Below are 19,290 nucleotides of genomic sequence, written 5' to 3' on the forward strand. Positions count from 1 at the left end.
CAGAGATGAAATGTAGATTTTAAAGGATGTTGGCTCAGGAATACCAAGAGGGGAGTGTTTGCTATTTACAGGGAGGTCTAGAAGTGCCCAGTCATTGAGCTAGTCAAAGTGTATCAAAATTACAACTGGCATGTGTGTGTTTGTCTTTTATTCAAAAATCCAGAGAGCTGTTGGGCAGGTGCTACAGGTGCAAGTAATTTAACTAATTCACTGCCACATTCCTTATTTTGTAAATATACAGTTATTTAAAAAAGAATGAAAAAAGAAAACATTATTTATTTTTCAAATTAAAGGTAAAAAGCCATAAAGATGAAAGAAATACGCCAGTGGATCTCAATTTCCACCTGCCTTACAGTACACACTGCTGCAGAGTTGGGACCTACTGCTAAGGATGGCACTACACAGCTTTCATTCATCAAAGCCCCAATAAAAACTAATGTTCTCTGTGGCAGTCAATGAGGACTTAGAGTCAGTTCAAGAATCACTTATAACTTATGTGCATTTTTATCTTGTCTGCTATTGTCAGAACCTAACTGCCAATTAACATACAGCATCTGCAAATGTCTGGTAACTACGTAGCTCAAATTCCCAAGGAAGTTCCTATAATTTGACTTCAAAAAGCTCCCTACGCACACTTTCTAATGCATTCCCCTTTGCCCACTAATTTGGGAAAGCTTCTGTTCTTATATTTTGATATTACTTGAGCAATTTTAATCTGTTTGCATTCTTTTTATAACTAAGAGTACATATCATTGAAAGATAGTACAGTGCTGTGATTAGAAGTTAGATCTTGAATGGAGTCAGTTTCTATGACTAAATAAGTCACTGTACCCTTTAATCCTAATAAAATAATCTGTAAAATGAGGTATTACGTACCTCATAGTGCTACTATGGACCTTAAATGCGATAATGTAATTAAGCACTCACTACTATACTTGGTACATACTTTTATAATTACTAAAAGTAAACATTAGATTGAGTCCCAGCTAAATGTAATCTCACTGCTTTCTATAGTGTCATTTATTTTTATTTTTCATGTCTTTAAAAATGTTATAAAACTTATTGGGGTACACAAACAATAACTGAGTAGGTTCTGTATTGTATAGCTCACAAGGCTAGTGCAGTGTTTTCAGATTGTTTGTGTCTAAATAATAATATTCCCAGTGATGGTATATTATCCTGAAAAGTATTATCCCTCCCTCCTACCTCCTACAGCATTCCTCTTCTAAAATCTATTTTAAGTAGTGGGTAAATCTTACTAATTATCATTTAAGACAAAAGTTCTGGAAAGGCTAATGACTAATGCTCATGAAAACTAGAGTTTAAAATGCCAATACTATGTATAACACATAAATGCTACTTAAGTCTTTTCAGGGTCCAGAAGTGATGGTTTTATATATACACTGTCAAATAAAAGCCCGTGCCACAGTATTAGTTTCTGCATCATCTCCAAGATTTACATAAAGAACACACATAGAGTTCTACATTTTCAGAATCAAATTCTTAAATCCTCCAGAAAATTATGCTGGTCATTAAGAACATACTTAATAAATAAACAAACTGTAATGAATCTTCTAATTTGAGATTTTGATCTGAACTGAAATAAGATAAAGATTTTAAAAAAAGCCTCTTTTTATCTTTCCTTTTGTTCAAAATTATTGAAAGATTACATGGATGCAGAGGTGTGTGCCTATAATCCCAATGTTAAGGAGCTTTGTAAGAGCAAAGCCAACCTCAAGTACACATGAGCATCATCCTCACGTGGTTAACACCACACTGGTTTCTCATGTGGGTTGTAGATAGAAAATGTATTAAATCATGTGTCAAAACAAAAATGGATAATCTGGTAAAGCTACATTAGAAAGGCACCTGTGCTGGCTAGTTTTATGCCAACTTGATAGAAGCTAGAGTCATCTGAAAGGAGGAGAAAAGGCTTCCAGAAGACCCAGCTGCAGGGCATTTTCTTAGTGATTGATGGGGGAAAGCCCAGCCCACTGTGGGTAGTGCCATCCCTTGCTCAGTGAACCTGGGTTCTGTAAGAAAGCAGGAGTTGTAAACAAACCATGAGGGACAAGCCAGCACTCCTCCATGTTCTCTGCAATCAGCTCCTGCCTCCAGGTTCCTGTCCTGTTTGGATTCCTGTCCTGACATTTTTTTTTTTTTTTTTTTTTTTTTTTTTTGGGAAATTGAAGTGTAACTCCGTTTTCCTCCTCAATTTACTTTTGGTCATAGCGTTTCATTGCAGCAGAAACCTAACTAGGGCACCAACAGACTAAGTAGTGGTAATAAGTTTACATTTGAATAGAAGCTACCAGGTTTTTGTTTGTTTGTCTGTTTTAAAGATAAAGGTTTATGCAGCCTGGCTGGCCTTAAAAGCCTGCCTTCATTTCCAAGGTGCTGAGATGACAAAATTGCACAGACAGCACTCAGTTTCTGTGGTAACAGGGATGGCACTCAGAGCTTTGTACATGCAGCTAGACACTCCCCACGGAGCTACAACCCAGCTCAAAATTAAGTTTTAAAGTATTCTTAATCCATAGGAGTCCAGCATAGTGAAGGAAGCTCAAGGTCATTACATATAATGACCCACTTAAAAACACCATCAGCCCACTCCACTTCCTCACATGGTTTCTCCCTTGGCATGTACAATGGGGCAATGCTCTTTTACTGAGAGCTGAATGATACTTATGGCCAAATAGAAAGAAAGATTAAAATGGGTAGAGTAGATAAAACAGAAAAAGTACTTGGCTATATTCTGTATTTAAGAAGAAATTTTAGCATACAATACTTTTTTTTAAAGAATTTAATTACAGAGATTACATTAAAGGTTATGAAGAAATGAAGACATAATTTATTTGCAAAGTATCTGTGGCTATGTTTTTTTTCTCCTTGTCTTGAACATTTGAGTCTTAGCAGCAAATTATAGCCTGCTTAAGAGACAAAGGATGCTCCTTGCAGTTATGCCCTTGCAAATGGTTTTGCAATCATTACCGTATTTAATAAATAAGATTACAAAAAAAGGAAAGAAAAAAGAAAAGATTCCCTAAGAAATAATTTCTATGTCATAGAGACTTAAGCTTTTTAGAAACTTCAGCAATACATTTCAATACTTTTCTGGCTAACAATACATTTTTGTTCACATATAGAATTTATACAAGGCCTTTTAACAAGCATAATGATAGCCCTTCAAATAAAAGGAGGTGAACAGAAGGGGAGGTAGGAATGAAGGCTATGCATTGCAGATTCTGTATGGTTTAAATAATTAACATTTTCTCTCCCAGTCTACTCTATTGGAAATAGAATAAAAGCATCCAAAGAAGAGTTTATTATTTTGTGGCAATTCCTGTATGAATACACATTAATACATGTATGTGTATAGGTGCCATGCACAGATATGGGGTTAGAAATGAGTTGGTTCTCACTTTCTACCTTTACAGGGGTTTTGGGAATTGAACACAGGTCAGCTGGCTTGGTAGCAAGCACCTACACCCAGTGAGCTGTCCCACTGGCCATACTTTTTGTTGTTGTTTTAAATAAATATCCAAAAGGAAAAGCCATTTCCTCCCAGCTCTCTATTACTTAAAGGTCTATGTTTGGTATTAGAACATAAAATAAGGTACAACAAGTTCTAACAGTATAAACTAGTATAATCAGTTGGTTTTCTGTATGTTATCATCTCTTGCACTATTTAACTTACCTGAACTTCTGAATTTGAGTCAATAGGCTGCAATGAAAACCATGTTTCTTTCCCACTATGACTGCACAAGTCTTCTTTTTTGATGGCTACTTTTCCTATGGAAAATAAAATGATGAGAAATCATAGTTTATATAATCTTATGGCTCAGAAGCATTGTTATATATGTTATAGAAAATACTTTAGAATAATTTATATCTGTTGATAATAAAAATCCGCCATTACTCCGCCCACTCTTTTTGAAATTGGATGTTGCTATGTAGCCCTGGTTGGCCTGGCACTCTCTATTTAGCCCAAGATAGACTTAAACTCAGGCTAATTTTCCTGCTTTAGTCTTCTGAGTACTGAGATTATAGAATTTAAAAATTTGTTTCTATGACGTTTTCTCCTATACTTTAAAAAAGAAATGTCTTATTTCTTCCTGCCTACTGAAAGACCCTTTTGTGGGTCATTCTGAATCAGGGCATTAGAAAAACTCAGAGTTTAATGTAACTATGTTAGCACTTCCTCAGACTAATATTCAGGATAAAAAACAAAATGTAAATGGCAATGCAATATAATTTTCCAGCTTCTGTAACTGTGGATGAAGCAGATGTGCAGTAACATCTGCATTTAATAAGAAGTTAGATGCTCCAAGTAAGTGAGAGGCAAATGGTATCACCAATCACTAACAGAGGTCATGCCTCAAAGGCCACCGCATCAAGCTGGCTGAAGTGCTTCAATTCATACGATAGCCGTTGAGGCTGCACTCAAGCCTGTGTCTCTCAGGGAAAGATGGCGTATTATGAACAGAGGAGGATGAAAGGAAGGAAGGAACAAATATCTTCAAATGAAGTATTTAGTGTGCTGGTGCAAAGCACTTCCTTCCTCAATGTAAGCTTTGAAGAAGCAGACTTAGTTTTGCATATGACTAACCATTCAAAGATTGCACAAATGCTCCAACAAAGAAGATGTGTGGTAGCTTAAAAGCAATTCACTTCTTTCCTTGTTTAAAAAATACATTCCTTTTATGTATCCCAACTATATGTTATGTCTTACAAAATAATCTTACTTTTAGTTCAACAGTTGAAAATTTTAGAAATTATAAAGAAATTTGTATGTGAAACTGTGTCAACTTTAAGATATCAAATGAGAAGAAGATAAACAAGCAGAACAACGTACATATAATGGAAGCAGGTGGTGATTATACAATTGCAGAATATACTAAAAAACACAGTATGCTATCAAATTTTACAGATATTTTATTTTGATAATCCCAGCACAAGGCCAGCCTGGACACGGTGCGTTCTAAACAGCCAAGGATATAAAGAAAGTCCCTGTCTCAAAAAAAAAAAAAAAAAAAAAAAAAAAAAAAAAAAAAATTTCAAATTTGAAGCTGCCAAAAACAGTACACAAAACTTCTATTTTTCTTTACCCACGATTTCCAAAATCTTACCATTTTCTCATGTTTTGCTCTGATATGTGTGTGTACATATTATATCTATAATATGTATATGTAAAAATGATCCTTTCTCTAAGCCATTAAAAATAAGTTTTAAATATAATACACTTTAAAACAAGAAATTTTTCGTACGTAACTTACAAAAGTTGTTACTTAAACTTTTAAAAACATACTACAATTTTATGTTTATATCTACAGTTATAATGTAAAAATAAAACTACAGATATACAATCTAAAGAACAAATGTTCAAGTACAGAACCAGGTTTGTATTGGCATCCCAACTGTAGCAACAGTCCTTAAAGACTGAAAATCCAATCAGTCTAATTAACACACAAAATTCAAAACACATAAAACTTTAAACCTATGGATCTGTTTTCTTTTAAATATTTTCAGTGAAATCTAATATAAAGTTAAAAAATCTTTGTGTAACAGCTAGAATTGTAGAAAGTGACACTAGAAAAATGTACTTCAGGATTTTCTAACTGAAGTTGAAGATGAGAAATGAAGGGAAACCTGAATGTACTCTAAATCAAAATACTGATAGTACTCTAAATCTGAATATGCACCGAATGTACTCTAAAACTGAATATTCACTGATAGTACTCTAAATCAGAATACTCACTGATGGTACTCTAAATCTAATACTCACTGATGGTACTCTAAATCTGAATATGCACTGAATGTACTCTAAAACTGAATATTCACTGATAGCACTCTAAATCTAATACTCACTGATAGTACTCTAAATCTAATACTCACTGACAGTACTCTAAATCTAATACTCACTGACAGTACTCTAAATCTAATACTCACTGATGGTACTCTAAATCTAATACTCACTGATGGTACTCTAAATCTAATACTCACTGATAGTACTCTAAATCTAATACTCACTGATAGTACTCTAAATCTAATACTCACTGATGGTACTCTAAATCTAATACTCACTGATAGTACTCTAAATCTAATACTCACTGATGGTACTCTAAATCTAATACTCACTGATAGTACTCTAAATCTAATACTCACTGATGTACTCTAAAACTGATGCACACTGATGGCTGATACAGAATGCAGGCATCAACTAAAGACAAGTATTCCTTATACTGACAAAGGGATTTAGATTAAAAGTCAAATTATATAAATTTCTTGATACATTTTATCACCAATTGCACAAAATTCCTAGCAAATCAATATACCAGAAATGGCCGAGAATACAAATAATGAAGTATTTCAATTTAGTATAGCAGTAATGTGAGATAATGTGAGATAATCATAATTCCAATTTTCACTAATTCTACATTAAAACTAAATTTTAAGGGAATGACCAAGAACTTGGTACTTAAAAAATTCATATATATGTATACACACACATACAACAGATGCACATACAGACACACACAAATGCCCTATAGCTGAAGTTCTTATCTTCTAGCCATTCCTTTCATTTTACAGATTTTTTTAAGTGAATATCTTTGTTATCCTTTCTCCCCAAAAAGGTACAGAAAATATCTAGCATGCAGTTTTTAACATCTTAAATTTATATAGTAATATTTTTTAGTTTCTTTTTGTTATTAGGAGCTCATACACACTAGAAAGCACTTTGCAATTGCACTATAATCCCTGCCCTAGCATGAAATTTCAGGAGGATTTATTAAGCCAGCCATGGGAGAACATGCTTATAATCTCATGCTCATGATGCTGAAGCAGGAGAGTTTTAAAGTCAGTCTGGGTGAGGTGGGTGTGGGGGAGAGGGAGACAGAATATATATGTTTTATTCATATACATATTCATTCAGTCATTTATATGTTTATGAATAAAGTCCTACATGTGTGCAAGTGTACACACATGCAAGCACATACACAGACACACATACACAAATAGACAGACCACACACACACACACACAGAGCAAGCCAAGTGAACTTCCATGCTTGATGACTTTTACTTTAAAATTGAGCAAATACCAAAGGCGACTTTGAGAAATAATTATTATTTATACCTAACATGGAATCATATATCATATTTGACTAAGGAACTTTAAAGGAAGGGTTTTTAAATTTTGTATTTGGAACCTTATTCCTTTGAGCAGTTCATGCCCACATTCTAAAACCATATTGGTATAGTTACAAAAGTGATTCCATTTCCACGTGGTCTCAACTTAGGACTATTTAACCAAGCATGTGCCTAAAAGGTACACAGGAATGAATCTTTCCTACTACATCTTTCAGATCACAGGAAATATACCTGACACAGCCATCTTCCCAAAAGACAACCCAGGCCCCAGGTATAACATTTTACAAGAGAATTATCTGTGTATGTCCTATGCTTTTTAACTACAAACCACTTTTCTTAAAATTAGTATTTGCTTTTTAATAAAAATATTTGTTTGTTTGTTTGTTTTTCTATATGGGAATCTGACTCTGTAACCCAAGAGCCTGGGATGGAGAGCAACCTTTCTGCTGCAACCTCCATGCTTGATGATTCCTACTTTAAAAACAAGCAAATATCAAAGGTGACTTTGAGAATCATTATTAGTCATAGCTAATATGGAAACATGTCATATATGACTAAGGAACCAGCAAAGGTCTGCTCACAGAATGTCATTTAAATACCAATTTAAAAACTCAATGAACATAAAATCTAGATAAAAGGATTAGAAATGTTGAACATATATTATACTGCAGTTTTTAACACCTCCTTACTTTCAGAAAGAATGAACATAACATTAATGTTGCAATCATAAATAACTATGAATAGTACCTACCTATACGGAGATCTCTTTGTAAAACATTTTTATCATAAACATAAAAAGACAAATACTGGAAAGTTCTTGGAATCTCAAAATAAAATTCTTCACTGAAATATGGACTAGAGAGAAAAGAGAAAGTTTATTATGTTAAATAATACATATTATCATTATTTAATATTCATTAATACCACTATTAAAATGGTACCAGTAATAAAATCACATTCAAATTTCACTTCCAATAAACTATGAAAGCTAGAAGATCCTGGACAGACTCTATCCAATAAGCATCAATGAAATTAATAATTAAAATTCTTCAGAGTTTCAAACAAATTCTATACAAATCAAGCTGAACTGAAATGACTTCAGGTGCCAAATGAGTTCTAAACATATAGCTCTTCAGAAGGTCCTGTGAGCAGAAGACCTAGTAACTGCCTAGGCCATGCTCACCTAGTGCTGACCTACATCAGAGCCAAGAACAAAGCCATTCATATCATTATCGGGGAAAGATAGAACAGCAAGAAGCTGTATTACTCACAATAACCCCTAATATCTAAAATGAACAATGCTATATAAAATATGTTAAGTGTATTAGAAATAGACTATTAAGTATTTTCATTATCTTTCCTGAGTTATTTTGAATTCTATATAATCAAAGCTGTTCTATGGAGGCTGATGGCCTTTGATAAATTTACAAGCCTGTGTAATTTCCATCCCAATCAAAATATAGAATACTGTTACCACCTTAGAAAGTTCCTTTATGCTCCCAATAGTACCCTAACACACCACAAGGAACTAGTTCTATAAGCAGTGGATGTGAGTTCCAGAGCCCAAGACCTTGTGTATCTATGCAAGTATGTAAATGTATCTTTTACTTGCCTCAGAGACTTACTGTTAAATAATCTCATCCTTTCTAGCTCTTTCTGAACTCTGGCTGGCTTATTCAACTCAGCTGTTCTGGCCCAAACTCCTCTCCAAGCTGACTGACTCAAACTGGCTTCTCTCAGCTTATGATTAAATCGCTCTGCTTGGCCTCAAAATAACTCTGGCACTCTGTTCTAATCTTCCGGCTCCTTCTCATTCTCTGTCTTTTATCTGCAACCTATCTCCGTAAAACTCTCCTGGCAAAACTCTCCCCAACCCTCTATGCTGCTTTCTTAAGTCACCTCTTTTATGGTGCTCTCATGAGAGCTGGGCATATCCTATCATTCACTCATTCTGTCAAATCTTTTTCTGATTCGCTACTTTGTCTACCCCTCATGGCTGCTTCCTTTTACAGATTAAATTTACCTTGTTTGGGATTAAAGGTGTGTGCTAAGGGTGTGTCTATATTCCAGCCAGATCACAGAGACCTAAAAGATCTTTAGATGTGATCCCTTGCCAGAACAGGCATGATGCTGGATTAAAATCCCTTTCCATCTTCCTCCTTTCTGTTTAAGCTAAATACTATACACATTTTAACTGTTATAACACTAGTGCTCTTTTACTGAGCTATATTCTTGGCCCAGTGATATGATTCTTTGTATGTATGTACATATGTGTGCAAGTGTGACTGTTTGAGTATAAAGGCCAGAGGTCAATCACCTAGTTGAGTGTTATCAGCTAATTTTTTGGCATAGGGTCTTTCCCTGGGTCTGAAACTCCCTGTTTGGCCATATGCTGGCTACTTAGCTCCAGGGCCCCTCCTCATATGAGCCCAGTTCATTTTCATACCACAGCAGTACAGCTTTATGAGTGCTGAGGAGCCAAACACAGGTCCTCGTGCTTGTATGACAGAACTGAGATATTTCCCCAGCTTTAGTGATCTGATTTGTGTGTACCTGTGTGTGGATGTATATAGTCCCATGTGTGCATCAGTATAAAGATGAGAAGTAGATATCAAGCATCTTCCTTCATCTATTTTTACCTTATTTAAAAAAAACAAAAACAAAAAACCATGGGGTTTCTAGCTGAGCCTGCAGCTCACTGATATGGTTATACTGACCAGCCAACAAGTCCCAAGGATCTTCCTAGCTCCAGAACCTCAGCTCTAGGATTAAACCACTAGTCTCTGGCTTTTTACATGGGTGCTAAGTATCCAAACTGAAGTTCTTTATTGACTAATCAAGCACTTTATTGATTAATCTATCATGGTTGGGGAAGAGGCTTGGGAGACCCCACCATCAGTTAATGGCTACTAGAAAGAGGGAAATCATTTTCTTTGGTGGTATAGCCATTTCTTCACTGCCCATGCTCCAGGAAATAATGCTCTAGCTACACTCATGCAAGGAGCCCTAATTAAACTCAGTGTCTCATGTACATATACACACACATGAAATTAGGAGAGCTGGCTGGAAGAAACAAGAGTGCATGGGGGGTCCTATGAGGGAGGGTAACGGAGTGAGCATGACTTAAAAACAATACATACATGTATGGAATTTTCAAAGAAAGAATTAAAAATAAAACCTATCACCTAGTTCCCAGATATTTCCCTGTACCCTCTGCAATCACCCCACAGACAGCCAACTGGGGAAAGTTCTGTCATTGCAGATTATATCCTAATAGTGACAAAAAAAATCGTTTTAAACTGTATTTTCCTGATGGTTAATGGAATTGGATCTCTTTTAATGTGTCTCTGAGATGCTTGTATATTTTTTATGAAATATCTGAATCTTCTTATATTTAAAAAAACCTTAATTATTAAACATTTGCTTTGATTTGGATATTTAGAAGCAAAATCTCTTAAATCTTTTTAGAATTCTAAAGTATTTTCTCTTTTATAAATTCAAAGTTATAAAAACTGAAGAAAAAATTCCAAAGGTAGAAAAAGTTATAAAAACCTACAGTGCAGTTATTTCCATTTTAATGGTTGATTACAATTTAGACAAGTATTAAGAACATTATAATAAAATCAAAATGAGAAAGGAGATTTTTACTTCAGATATTTTGCCCTATTCTAGAAGGGAAGATTAGGGGCATTCAGAATCCAAGAATTATCTAGTCTAACTAGCTATACCCTTAGATGTCTAAGGTAGTGACAGAGCTAGCTAGCTTGAAATTATCTTTCAAATTGTTTTCTTTTTACAGGTGGAAAGGAAGAAAATGGGTTTCACCATTTTTCCACTATACAAACATTCAGAAAGGTTAAGGGTTATTTTCTCATAAATGGTTATATATTACAAACTGTAAGTATTCAATTTACAGAATTACTATTTAATTTTATAATCATTGATATAAAATTGTGATATAAAATTGTGACAAACTGAAATTCAAAGAATTTCAGATCTCAAATCCCAGCTGTGCTTTTAACTTCCTTCATTATATGACAAATCATACAGCCTTTTAATGGCATGGTTTCATTATTCATAAATGTAAATAAAAAGGCTATTTGTGAATTTGAATGCACAAATGTGAAAAATATCAAGATTCAAAATCAATATGGGCATATGACTTGTGACAAAAATCTTTGAAGTTTATTACACCCAATAGTTTTGGGCTACTAAGACACCTTTTTTTTTTTTTTTTTTTTTTTGGTTTGTTTTTAATTGTGTACTTCTTCTTCTTCTTTTTTTCTTTTAGGCGGGTGCACATGTGAAGTCAGAGAACAACCTGTGGGAGTTGTTTCTCTCCTTCTATCATGTGGGCTCTGGGTACTGACCTCAAGTTTCAAGCTTAACAGCTGGTTTTTACCCACTGACGGAGCCACACAATGACTACTTTTAGTTTTATATACTTTTCCTATAAAGAGTTCAAAATTGTAAGAACCAAACAACAAAAAGTTATGCAGAGGGGTATGTCTACAACACCAGGGCTTGAGGCTGAAGTAGGAGTAAGAGTTCAATACCAACGTGGGCTATGTGGCCCTGTACAAAGAGAAGAGTAAAAGGGAAGGAAGGGAAGAGGAGAAGAAACAAAGAAAGAACAGGAAAGGAGACAAAGGCAACCATCAGAGAAAAACACAGTCAAGTATGTGGAAGAGGGTAACAAAGTACCAAAACAGATTCCAGAAGGCCAATGGAATAAAATACAAGTTGTGACTGTTTCATTCACATGCTTGTTTCAACAACTCCCAGAATCCTCCATGCTTTGTCTCTGAAGATTCTTTTGGTAGTTTGGTGATGGTTTGGTTGCTTTTTTTGGGGGGGGGGGGTGAGATAGACTCTAATTACTATCCCTGACTGGTCTAGGACTTGTCATGCAAACCAGGTTGGCCTCAACCTCAACAGAGATCTGACCACCTCAGCCTTCCAAATGCTGGGAAAGCATGTATCATGACACTTGGTTTTATCACAGTTTTATGTCAAAATTACAAACACAAACACTGCTACAAGGCAGAGGAGGCAAAAAAGAATTTGCTGTAGTACTTTCAAAGTATAATTACACTTTCCAGGATTAAAAAAAAAAAATCTACCAAGGGCTTATTCCCTGATAGTATGTTAGTAAGTTAATTTTATATATGCAGATGCAGAGAAAGGATGGTGTGTGTGTGTGTGTGTGTGTGTGTGTGTGTGTAGGCCAGAGGTTAATGTCAGTTATCTTTCTCAGTCATTTTCCACCTTTTTCTTTGAGACAAGGACTCTTGTTAAACAATTTGGCTATACTGGCTGGCCAGCAGGTTCCTGGGATCCTCCTACCTCCATGTTCCCAGCACTGGGAACTCTACGTGGGAACCATTGGACCTGACTTTCTTACCTGGGTACTGGGGATGGAACACTTGACCTCAGATTTGTGCAGCAAGTACTCTGCTGAGAAAGCCAGCTCTCTCTCTAGCTTCAGCTTGTGGGAACTTGGAGCTAATTTATTCTTTGGGGAAATAATTATGTGCTTTGAGGAAAGCTCAAATAGGCAATATTTATCTTAGAGAACAAACTGAACACTTTTAATAGTTGCTTTCAAACACTTAATACTGTCATGTAAACGATGGACTAAAACTGTTCCCCAGAAATATAAGGGCCAGAGCTAGGACAACTAAGAAAAATACTTTCTAAGGCAATGAGAAGCCACATGAAAGCAAGCACTTCACTGATGTCATTCTTATAGTCAGGTGAGTAAACAGAAGCCAGAACTGAGCAAGTGTTTGGTACATGACTGGATGTCATTTTAATAATCATTAACCAATTAAGCATAAACACTTTCTGAGTCAGAAGAGTTCAAAGACCAAGCAGACTACTTAGGAAGAGTAACTTCTTGGTGACTAAAACATCATTAGGTAGATACCACATAACCACTTGCCAGAACCAAGTGGACCAGAGCTAAGGAGACCAATGCTGTCAGTTCAAGGCCTCTTCAAATGTTTACATTCCACAAATATAAAAAAATAAATTAATAATAGAATAGAAAACCTTTAAATAAAAATATTAGCTTCAAATCAAGAAAGTCAATTTGATGATAAAAATCTGGAAAATACATAAAACTATAAATATATATCATATGAATAATTTCTAATTTTTCTACCAACCTTAAAGACTTCTCAACAACTTGGGTGCGATAAACTTCTTCCTGGTCCAAATTTATAGTGCAGAAACAATCTCGCATTTTGTTGGGTCCAAGATACGGCAATAAATTTTTTGCTTCATCTGTTGGCACAAAAGTGTAAATTGATGTTAAATTTTTTACTTGTATCACCCAAAGCTTATATATGAATTCAATCTGGAAGAAGGTATAACATGGAGTACAGAGAGGTCAAGGGGGTCTAAAGGAGACAAGGGAAGACTAAGGGATATAGCTAAAAAGTAGTGAGACGTTCCTGAGAAGTCTAAAAAAAGGAGTATCTTTTACTATAAGAAAAAAAAAAAAAAAAAAAAAAAAAAAACCTGGGGCTGGAGAGATGGCTCAGCAGTTAAGAGCACTGTCTGCTCTTCCAGAGGTCCTGAGTTCAATTCCCAGCAACCACATGGTGGCTCACAACCATCTGTAATGGGATCTGATGCCCTCTTCTGGTGTGTCTGAAGACAGTGACAGTGTACTCACATACAAATCTTTAAAAAGTAAAAGAAAAAAAACCTAAGTGTTTAAAAGTAAAAAAGACCAGAGGAGCTATGTATAGACATATGGGGTCATATTACATCACTGCATCCTCCCTCTATAAAAGGGTCGTTTCTCTCCATCCTGTCTCACCAGAACCATCTCAAGAATTTTCCTGCAATTAATCTCTCCTGAATCAGCACTAATTTTGCTTTCTACCAGCTTGCTCTCAGCAGCATAAAAACAACACTTCACAATTAAAACAAACAAAAGGAGCAAATAATCATCCTTGGTCCCACCTCTTCTCTCGTCACACCTCCACTTCCAGACTTCTCTGTCAAAACTTCTTCAAAGCACTGTCTCTCGCTTTCTCACTTTCCATTCAAGCTGTGACCCTCTCTAGTCAGCTTCCAATTCCAACGTGACAACGTGTTCTGCCTGCTCTCACTATTCCCACACCCTGCAGCTCGGCTGAGCAGAGTGGACATTCAGCATGCTCCCTTTCTTGGACCCCACAGCACATTACTGTAGCCTCTCCTTCTATGTCCTCCAATCTCCTTCCCAGTTCAATGCTGTAACTGCCTCAGGGCTGCACTCTGGACCACCCTTCCTTTTCTGCGAGCTAGCAGCTCCCAGTTCTGTGCTTGCAGGCCTGACCTTCCCTCATCCACACCACTGGGTATCTGGCGGATAGCTCATATTTAACAAGTCCCAAAAAAACAATCTTATTTCCTCTTCTATAAACTCTTCCCTTGGTCTACCACCATTTTCTTCTTGCTCATCATCTTCCTGCCTCTCTCTTCCTTATACAATCCAGTTCATTAGCAAATCCAGAAGATCTTTAAAAAGACAAAAATCTAAAATTCAACTACTTCTTTCCTTCACTAGAATCACCCAAATCCAAGCCACTGCGACTTTTCCTTTGTACAAGCATGGCAATATCGTCTGCCTCTTCTACTCTCCAACAGCCTGTTCTTCACCAAGAGATGTGATCTTTTCTTTTCCATGCTGGGGGTCAGACCCAAGCCGTCCACATGAATGCATGGCAGATGAATGCTCTCCACTGAGCCATATTCCAGAGCAAGCGTGATCTTTTCATCAGATTGGACTCAGTCACTTCTCTGCTCATATCGTATGTCTGAGAATAAAGTCTAACCTCTAACTCAATCTACATAACCTTCTGACTCCTTTTGTTCTTCTCATGGTTCACTTTTTCTCCCATTCATCAACCATGTCAAGTTTATTATGATTTCTTCAGGAATCTTTCTACTCTTCACGAGGCTGGTACATTCTTAGCATTCAGGTCTGAGCTCAAATGACACTTGACGGAGAACTCTTATGTTTGGTTTGCTTGAGAGTGTTTATAACTGGCTAAACTTCTGTTAAGAGTTTCTGCAGCTCCTGTATGAGGCCTGAGAACTTACCAGTGCCCAAGATCTAAAACAGTAAAACTCTGGTGATATATTTGGTGAAGCTTTGGGCTATTTGTGTACCAAAATGACACACAAGTTTCTACACACTAAAATTACACACCAATGTACAAATCTATGTAAGGAAGGGGCCAACGAGAAAGTTCAGTGGGTAAGACATTTGTGCGCTCCTGACTAATTGGATGCAGAGAGTGCACATAAATGTTTCCAGCATTTCTACAGTAAGGAGGTGACACTGGAGACCCAACCAGAAGCTCTTGGGCCAGACAAGATAAACCCTGCGGCCAGGTGGTGGTAGTACATGCCTTTAATCCCAGCCCTCAGGAGGTAAAGACATGTGGATCTCTAAGAGACTGAGGCCAGGCTGGTTTATAGAGTGTGTTCCAAAACAACCAAAGCCACACAGAGAAACCCTGTCTTAGGAGAAAACAAAACAAAACAAAAACAAAAAGGGAGACAGAAACCATGTTTCAAAAACAAGATGAACAGGCGAAAATGGTGGTACATGCCTTTGATACCACCAACTGGAGTCAGAGGCAGAAGGATCCCTGTGAGTTTGAGGGATCCTCTTAGTGTGGCCTACAGAGCAAGTTCCCAGAGCTACACAGTCAGGGCTACATAGTGAGACCCTGTCTTAAAAACAAAACAAGATGAACTGACTCTGGAAAGCTGCCCTTTGACCTCTACATACATGCCACAGTATGTACACACAACCCATCCCTACCCCACACATCTCCAGCACCATAGCCCATCCTCTAATCCTCCACTTTTACTCAAACCCTAACCATCTACAATTAGCTTTAAGACTTTCCTTTGTCTAGAACCTTTACAAACACTAAGGCACTACCAAGTCAAATTATTGCCTATCAATAGCCACTTTATTTGGCCACTTTTTATTATCTGGTAACACTACCCTCACCTCAGTTTGGGTAGCTCATGCCTTTGTTTTACTCCTCATTCAGACTTTTTACCCACAGAGCACATTTAAATGGAAGGAATAGAACTTGGAATAGACTACTTAACTCATTAGAGGTGAAGGACCACTTTTAGGTAAAATATGCCATTATAAAATGAAAGACTCTCCAGACATGGCGGCACACTTTTAATCCTGCCACTCAAGAGGCAGAGGTTTGTGAACGGATCTCTGAGCTCAAGGCTACTATAGTCTACATTGAGTTCTACTCCTAAGAAGAATCAAGTTTATACAAGAGATGGTGCGTTAATTGGCACATTACTTGTTTGCCTTTCCATACTATGGAGACTCTAAGACCAAAAACTAACTCTCCTCTTCTGCAGCTATGTTTATGTTCCTAAGTTCCAGTAATTTAAGTTCTACTAATCAGATTCATTCACTAGAAAACTGGGAGACAGAAGGAGGACACCGAGTTTCAGCAGTTTCTAGTAACAAGTAGTACCAGTTACAGGTTTCATGTGTATTGAGAAGGAATTCAAAGGGCGCCCATTGGATGGTAAAGGCTATGGGAGGTCTGGGCTAGATGCTGAGCCAGCAACAGTGGTGATGAAGTTGGCCTTGGACTTGCTATGTTGTGCAGGAGATGGAGAGACAGCCTTGCACGCTTCATCTTCCTTCCTCTACTTCCCAAGTGCTGTGGTTACAGGCCTAGGCCAGCATTCGTAGCTAGTATCAGTTTTTATTCTAATTTAACATTCTGATAATCTTTACATGAAAGCACTAGTTTTCCGTTTCTGTTAACAGTTACTATTTCCACTGGTATTTATTATCTTGCTTTTAACTGTTTACTTTTTGACAATGGCAAAAAGTGACTGTCTGCTGGTTTCTCCCATTTCCCTAGGTATTTATTCAGAAGCTACCTTCTCAATGAAGTCCTCCCTGACTATTCTCATCCTCTGTCATTTTACATAGTACCCACTCCTATTCCCACTTACTAATGTGCCACATAATGACTGTATACAGGACTTACTGTTAACCTTTGAAGTGTTGGCACAGATCAATTTATATCAAAGGAGAAATTTACACATAACTCTATTGCTTATTTATTTTGAGACAGGGTCTCATTAAGTAAGGCCTTGGCTGGTCTTAAAACTTTAGTAATTTTTATTTTAAATACTCTCTCTCTCTCTCTCTCTCTCTCTCTCTCTCTCTCTCTCTCTCTCTCTCTCTCTCTCGTGTGTGTGTGTGTGTGTGTGTCTGAGCACAGTACCCACAGAAGTCATAAAGAGCATCAGATCTTCCTGGAGCTGGAGTTATAAGCTATTGCCACCCACTATGGATGCTGGGAACCAAACTCAGGTCCTTGCTAAGAATAGTATATGCTCATAATTGCTTAGCCTCTACTCCAGCCCCAATGTTATGGATTTTGATGATTGTCCTTAATGTGTAGATTGTACAGTAACTTCATGTAGGCAGGGAGGTTTGTTTGCATTTAGATCCTATCATGGAATTCTTTAGGGAACAGAGCCTCCCACTGAACCTGGAGCTAACAAGTTTGCCTAGACCTAGTTAGCCCATGAATCCCAGGAATTCTGCTGTTCCATCTCCCCCCAAGACGGAATTACAAGTGTGAATCACCATATTAGGTGACTTTTTAAATATGGGTTGTGGGAATCAAACTAAGATTCTCATGATTTTGCAGCAAACATTTTACCAACTGAGCCATCTTCCTGGTCTAGCATATAAATTGTATCTGGCGCTAGAATACTAAACATCAAGCTGCTCAGAGACTTTGGTATGTACAGTTTATGTATGTGTGTGTGTGTGTGTGTGTGTGTGTGTGTGTACATATCTTAGGGAGGATTCTGTATATGTATTCCTATCAGTAGGTTTTGTTGTTGTTTAAGAATGTTCCAGGTGAACACAGGACTGGATAAGTTATCTCTTAAATATCTGGATGCCCTACAACTAAGAATTTTCTCAAATGTCTCAAATGTTTGATCTGTACAACAACCCTGTTAGAAAAGCAATACTGCTCCTTTTTATAAAGTAAATCAGCAGCAGCAAGGGCATCAGTGAATAAATCATAGTCAAAAGCCAATAGCATGATTATCTTTCCACCCTATTCTTAAAAGAGTTTCTAAAATAGTAGTTCTGAGACTCTATCCTTGTCTGAAAGAGACATGGTAAACCCAGCCCTACTTCAAAGCATACCTTTAAAACAAAGAAGAAAAGGATCCAACACAGATCCTAAAAAGATTAAGCCCTCAAAGGAAATTATAATAGGTCAGGGTCCTGGAAAAAATAATACTTAAAAAAAAAAGACTATTTGGAGCAGGAAAAAACCAAGCTAAACCACAATAAAAAGTGCACCATTCACTTAATAAATTAATGTTACACATAGCAGATTTTTTTTTTTAAAAAAAAAATGTCATGTTATTTTACTTAAAACTCACAATAAATCTTCCAAGTGATATATTTTCTTTTTCAAAATTCAGAAATCAATATTGGAAGAACAAAGTTCTAGCAGAAGGCCTGCCACAGACCTTATATGGGATTTGACTGTTATCTTTGGTAATGTATATGTAAAGAAGAGAAGCATCTTAAAGGCAGCAGTGAACAATACAAACTAAGGCAGGTGGATGAAAGAGGAACCAGAAGGATACAGGATGGAGTCCAACAGAGAACCTAAAATGGAAGGTTCTAACTTAAACAACAAGGGTTACTAAAAGTTGTTATATGGTCTACTTCAAGAAAATTACTCTGACAAAGGTCTTGACTGAGGTAATGAAAAGGAAAGAGATGAAAGAAAAAATGGAAGAGAAACTACAGAGAGAGAATTCATAGAATCTCGTATAAACTGGCCTAAGTGACACAAAATATGTCTTCAGAAATGTCAATCCAAACAGAAGCTTTCAGCTTCTACATAGTGAGAAGATATGACAGTATGTGAACTTCCCCATATCTTTACACTAACAACAACAAAAAAAGAAGGATCAAACACACTTAAAAATATACTGTGGGGGCAGAGATGGCTCAGCAGTTAAAGCATTTGCTGCTATTGTAGGGAACCTAGGTTTGGTTCCTACAGCCAGATGATGGTTCACAATCATCTGTAAC

The 19,290-nt window shown here is 36.6% G+C and overlaps 1 protein-coding gene across 1 annotated transcript in view; it reads right to left on the reverse strand.

Moving 5' to 3' along the window:
- Window positions 1-19,290, reverse strand: part of RASA2 (RAS p21 protein activator 2) — a gene marked incomplete at its 5' end in the record, with an annotated part of 81,587 nt that overhangs the window by 51,719 nt on the left and 10,578 nt on the right. The window contains 3 exons of the mRNA XM_080934631.1: window positions 3,698-3,792; window positions 7,903-8,006; window positions 13,322-13,439. Of these exons, the coding sequence (XP_080790757.1) occupies window positions 3,698-3,792; window positions 7,903-8,006; window positions 13,322-13,439 (317 nt within the window). The remainder of the gene's footprint in view (window positions 1-3,697; window positions 3,793-7,902; window positions 8,007-13,321; window positions 13,440-19,290) is intronic.

Source organism: Micromys minutus, assembly GCF_963924665.1.
Source record: "Micromys minutus genome assembly, chromosome: 21".
In the NCBI taxonomy this organism is placed as follows: domain Eukaryota; kingdom Metazoa; phylum Chordata; class Mammalia; order Rodentia; family Muridae; genus Micromys; species Micromys minutus.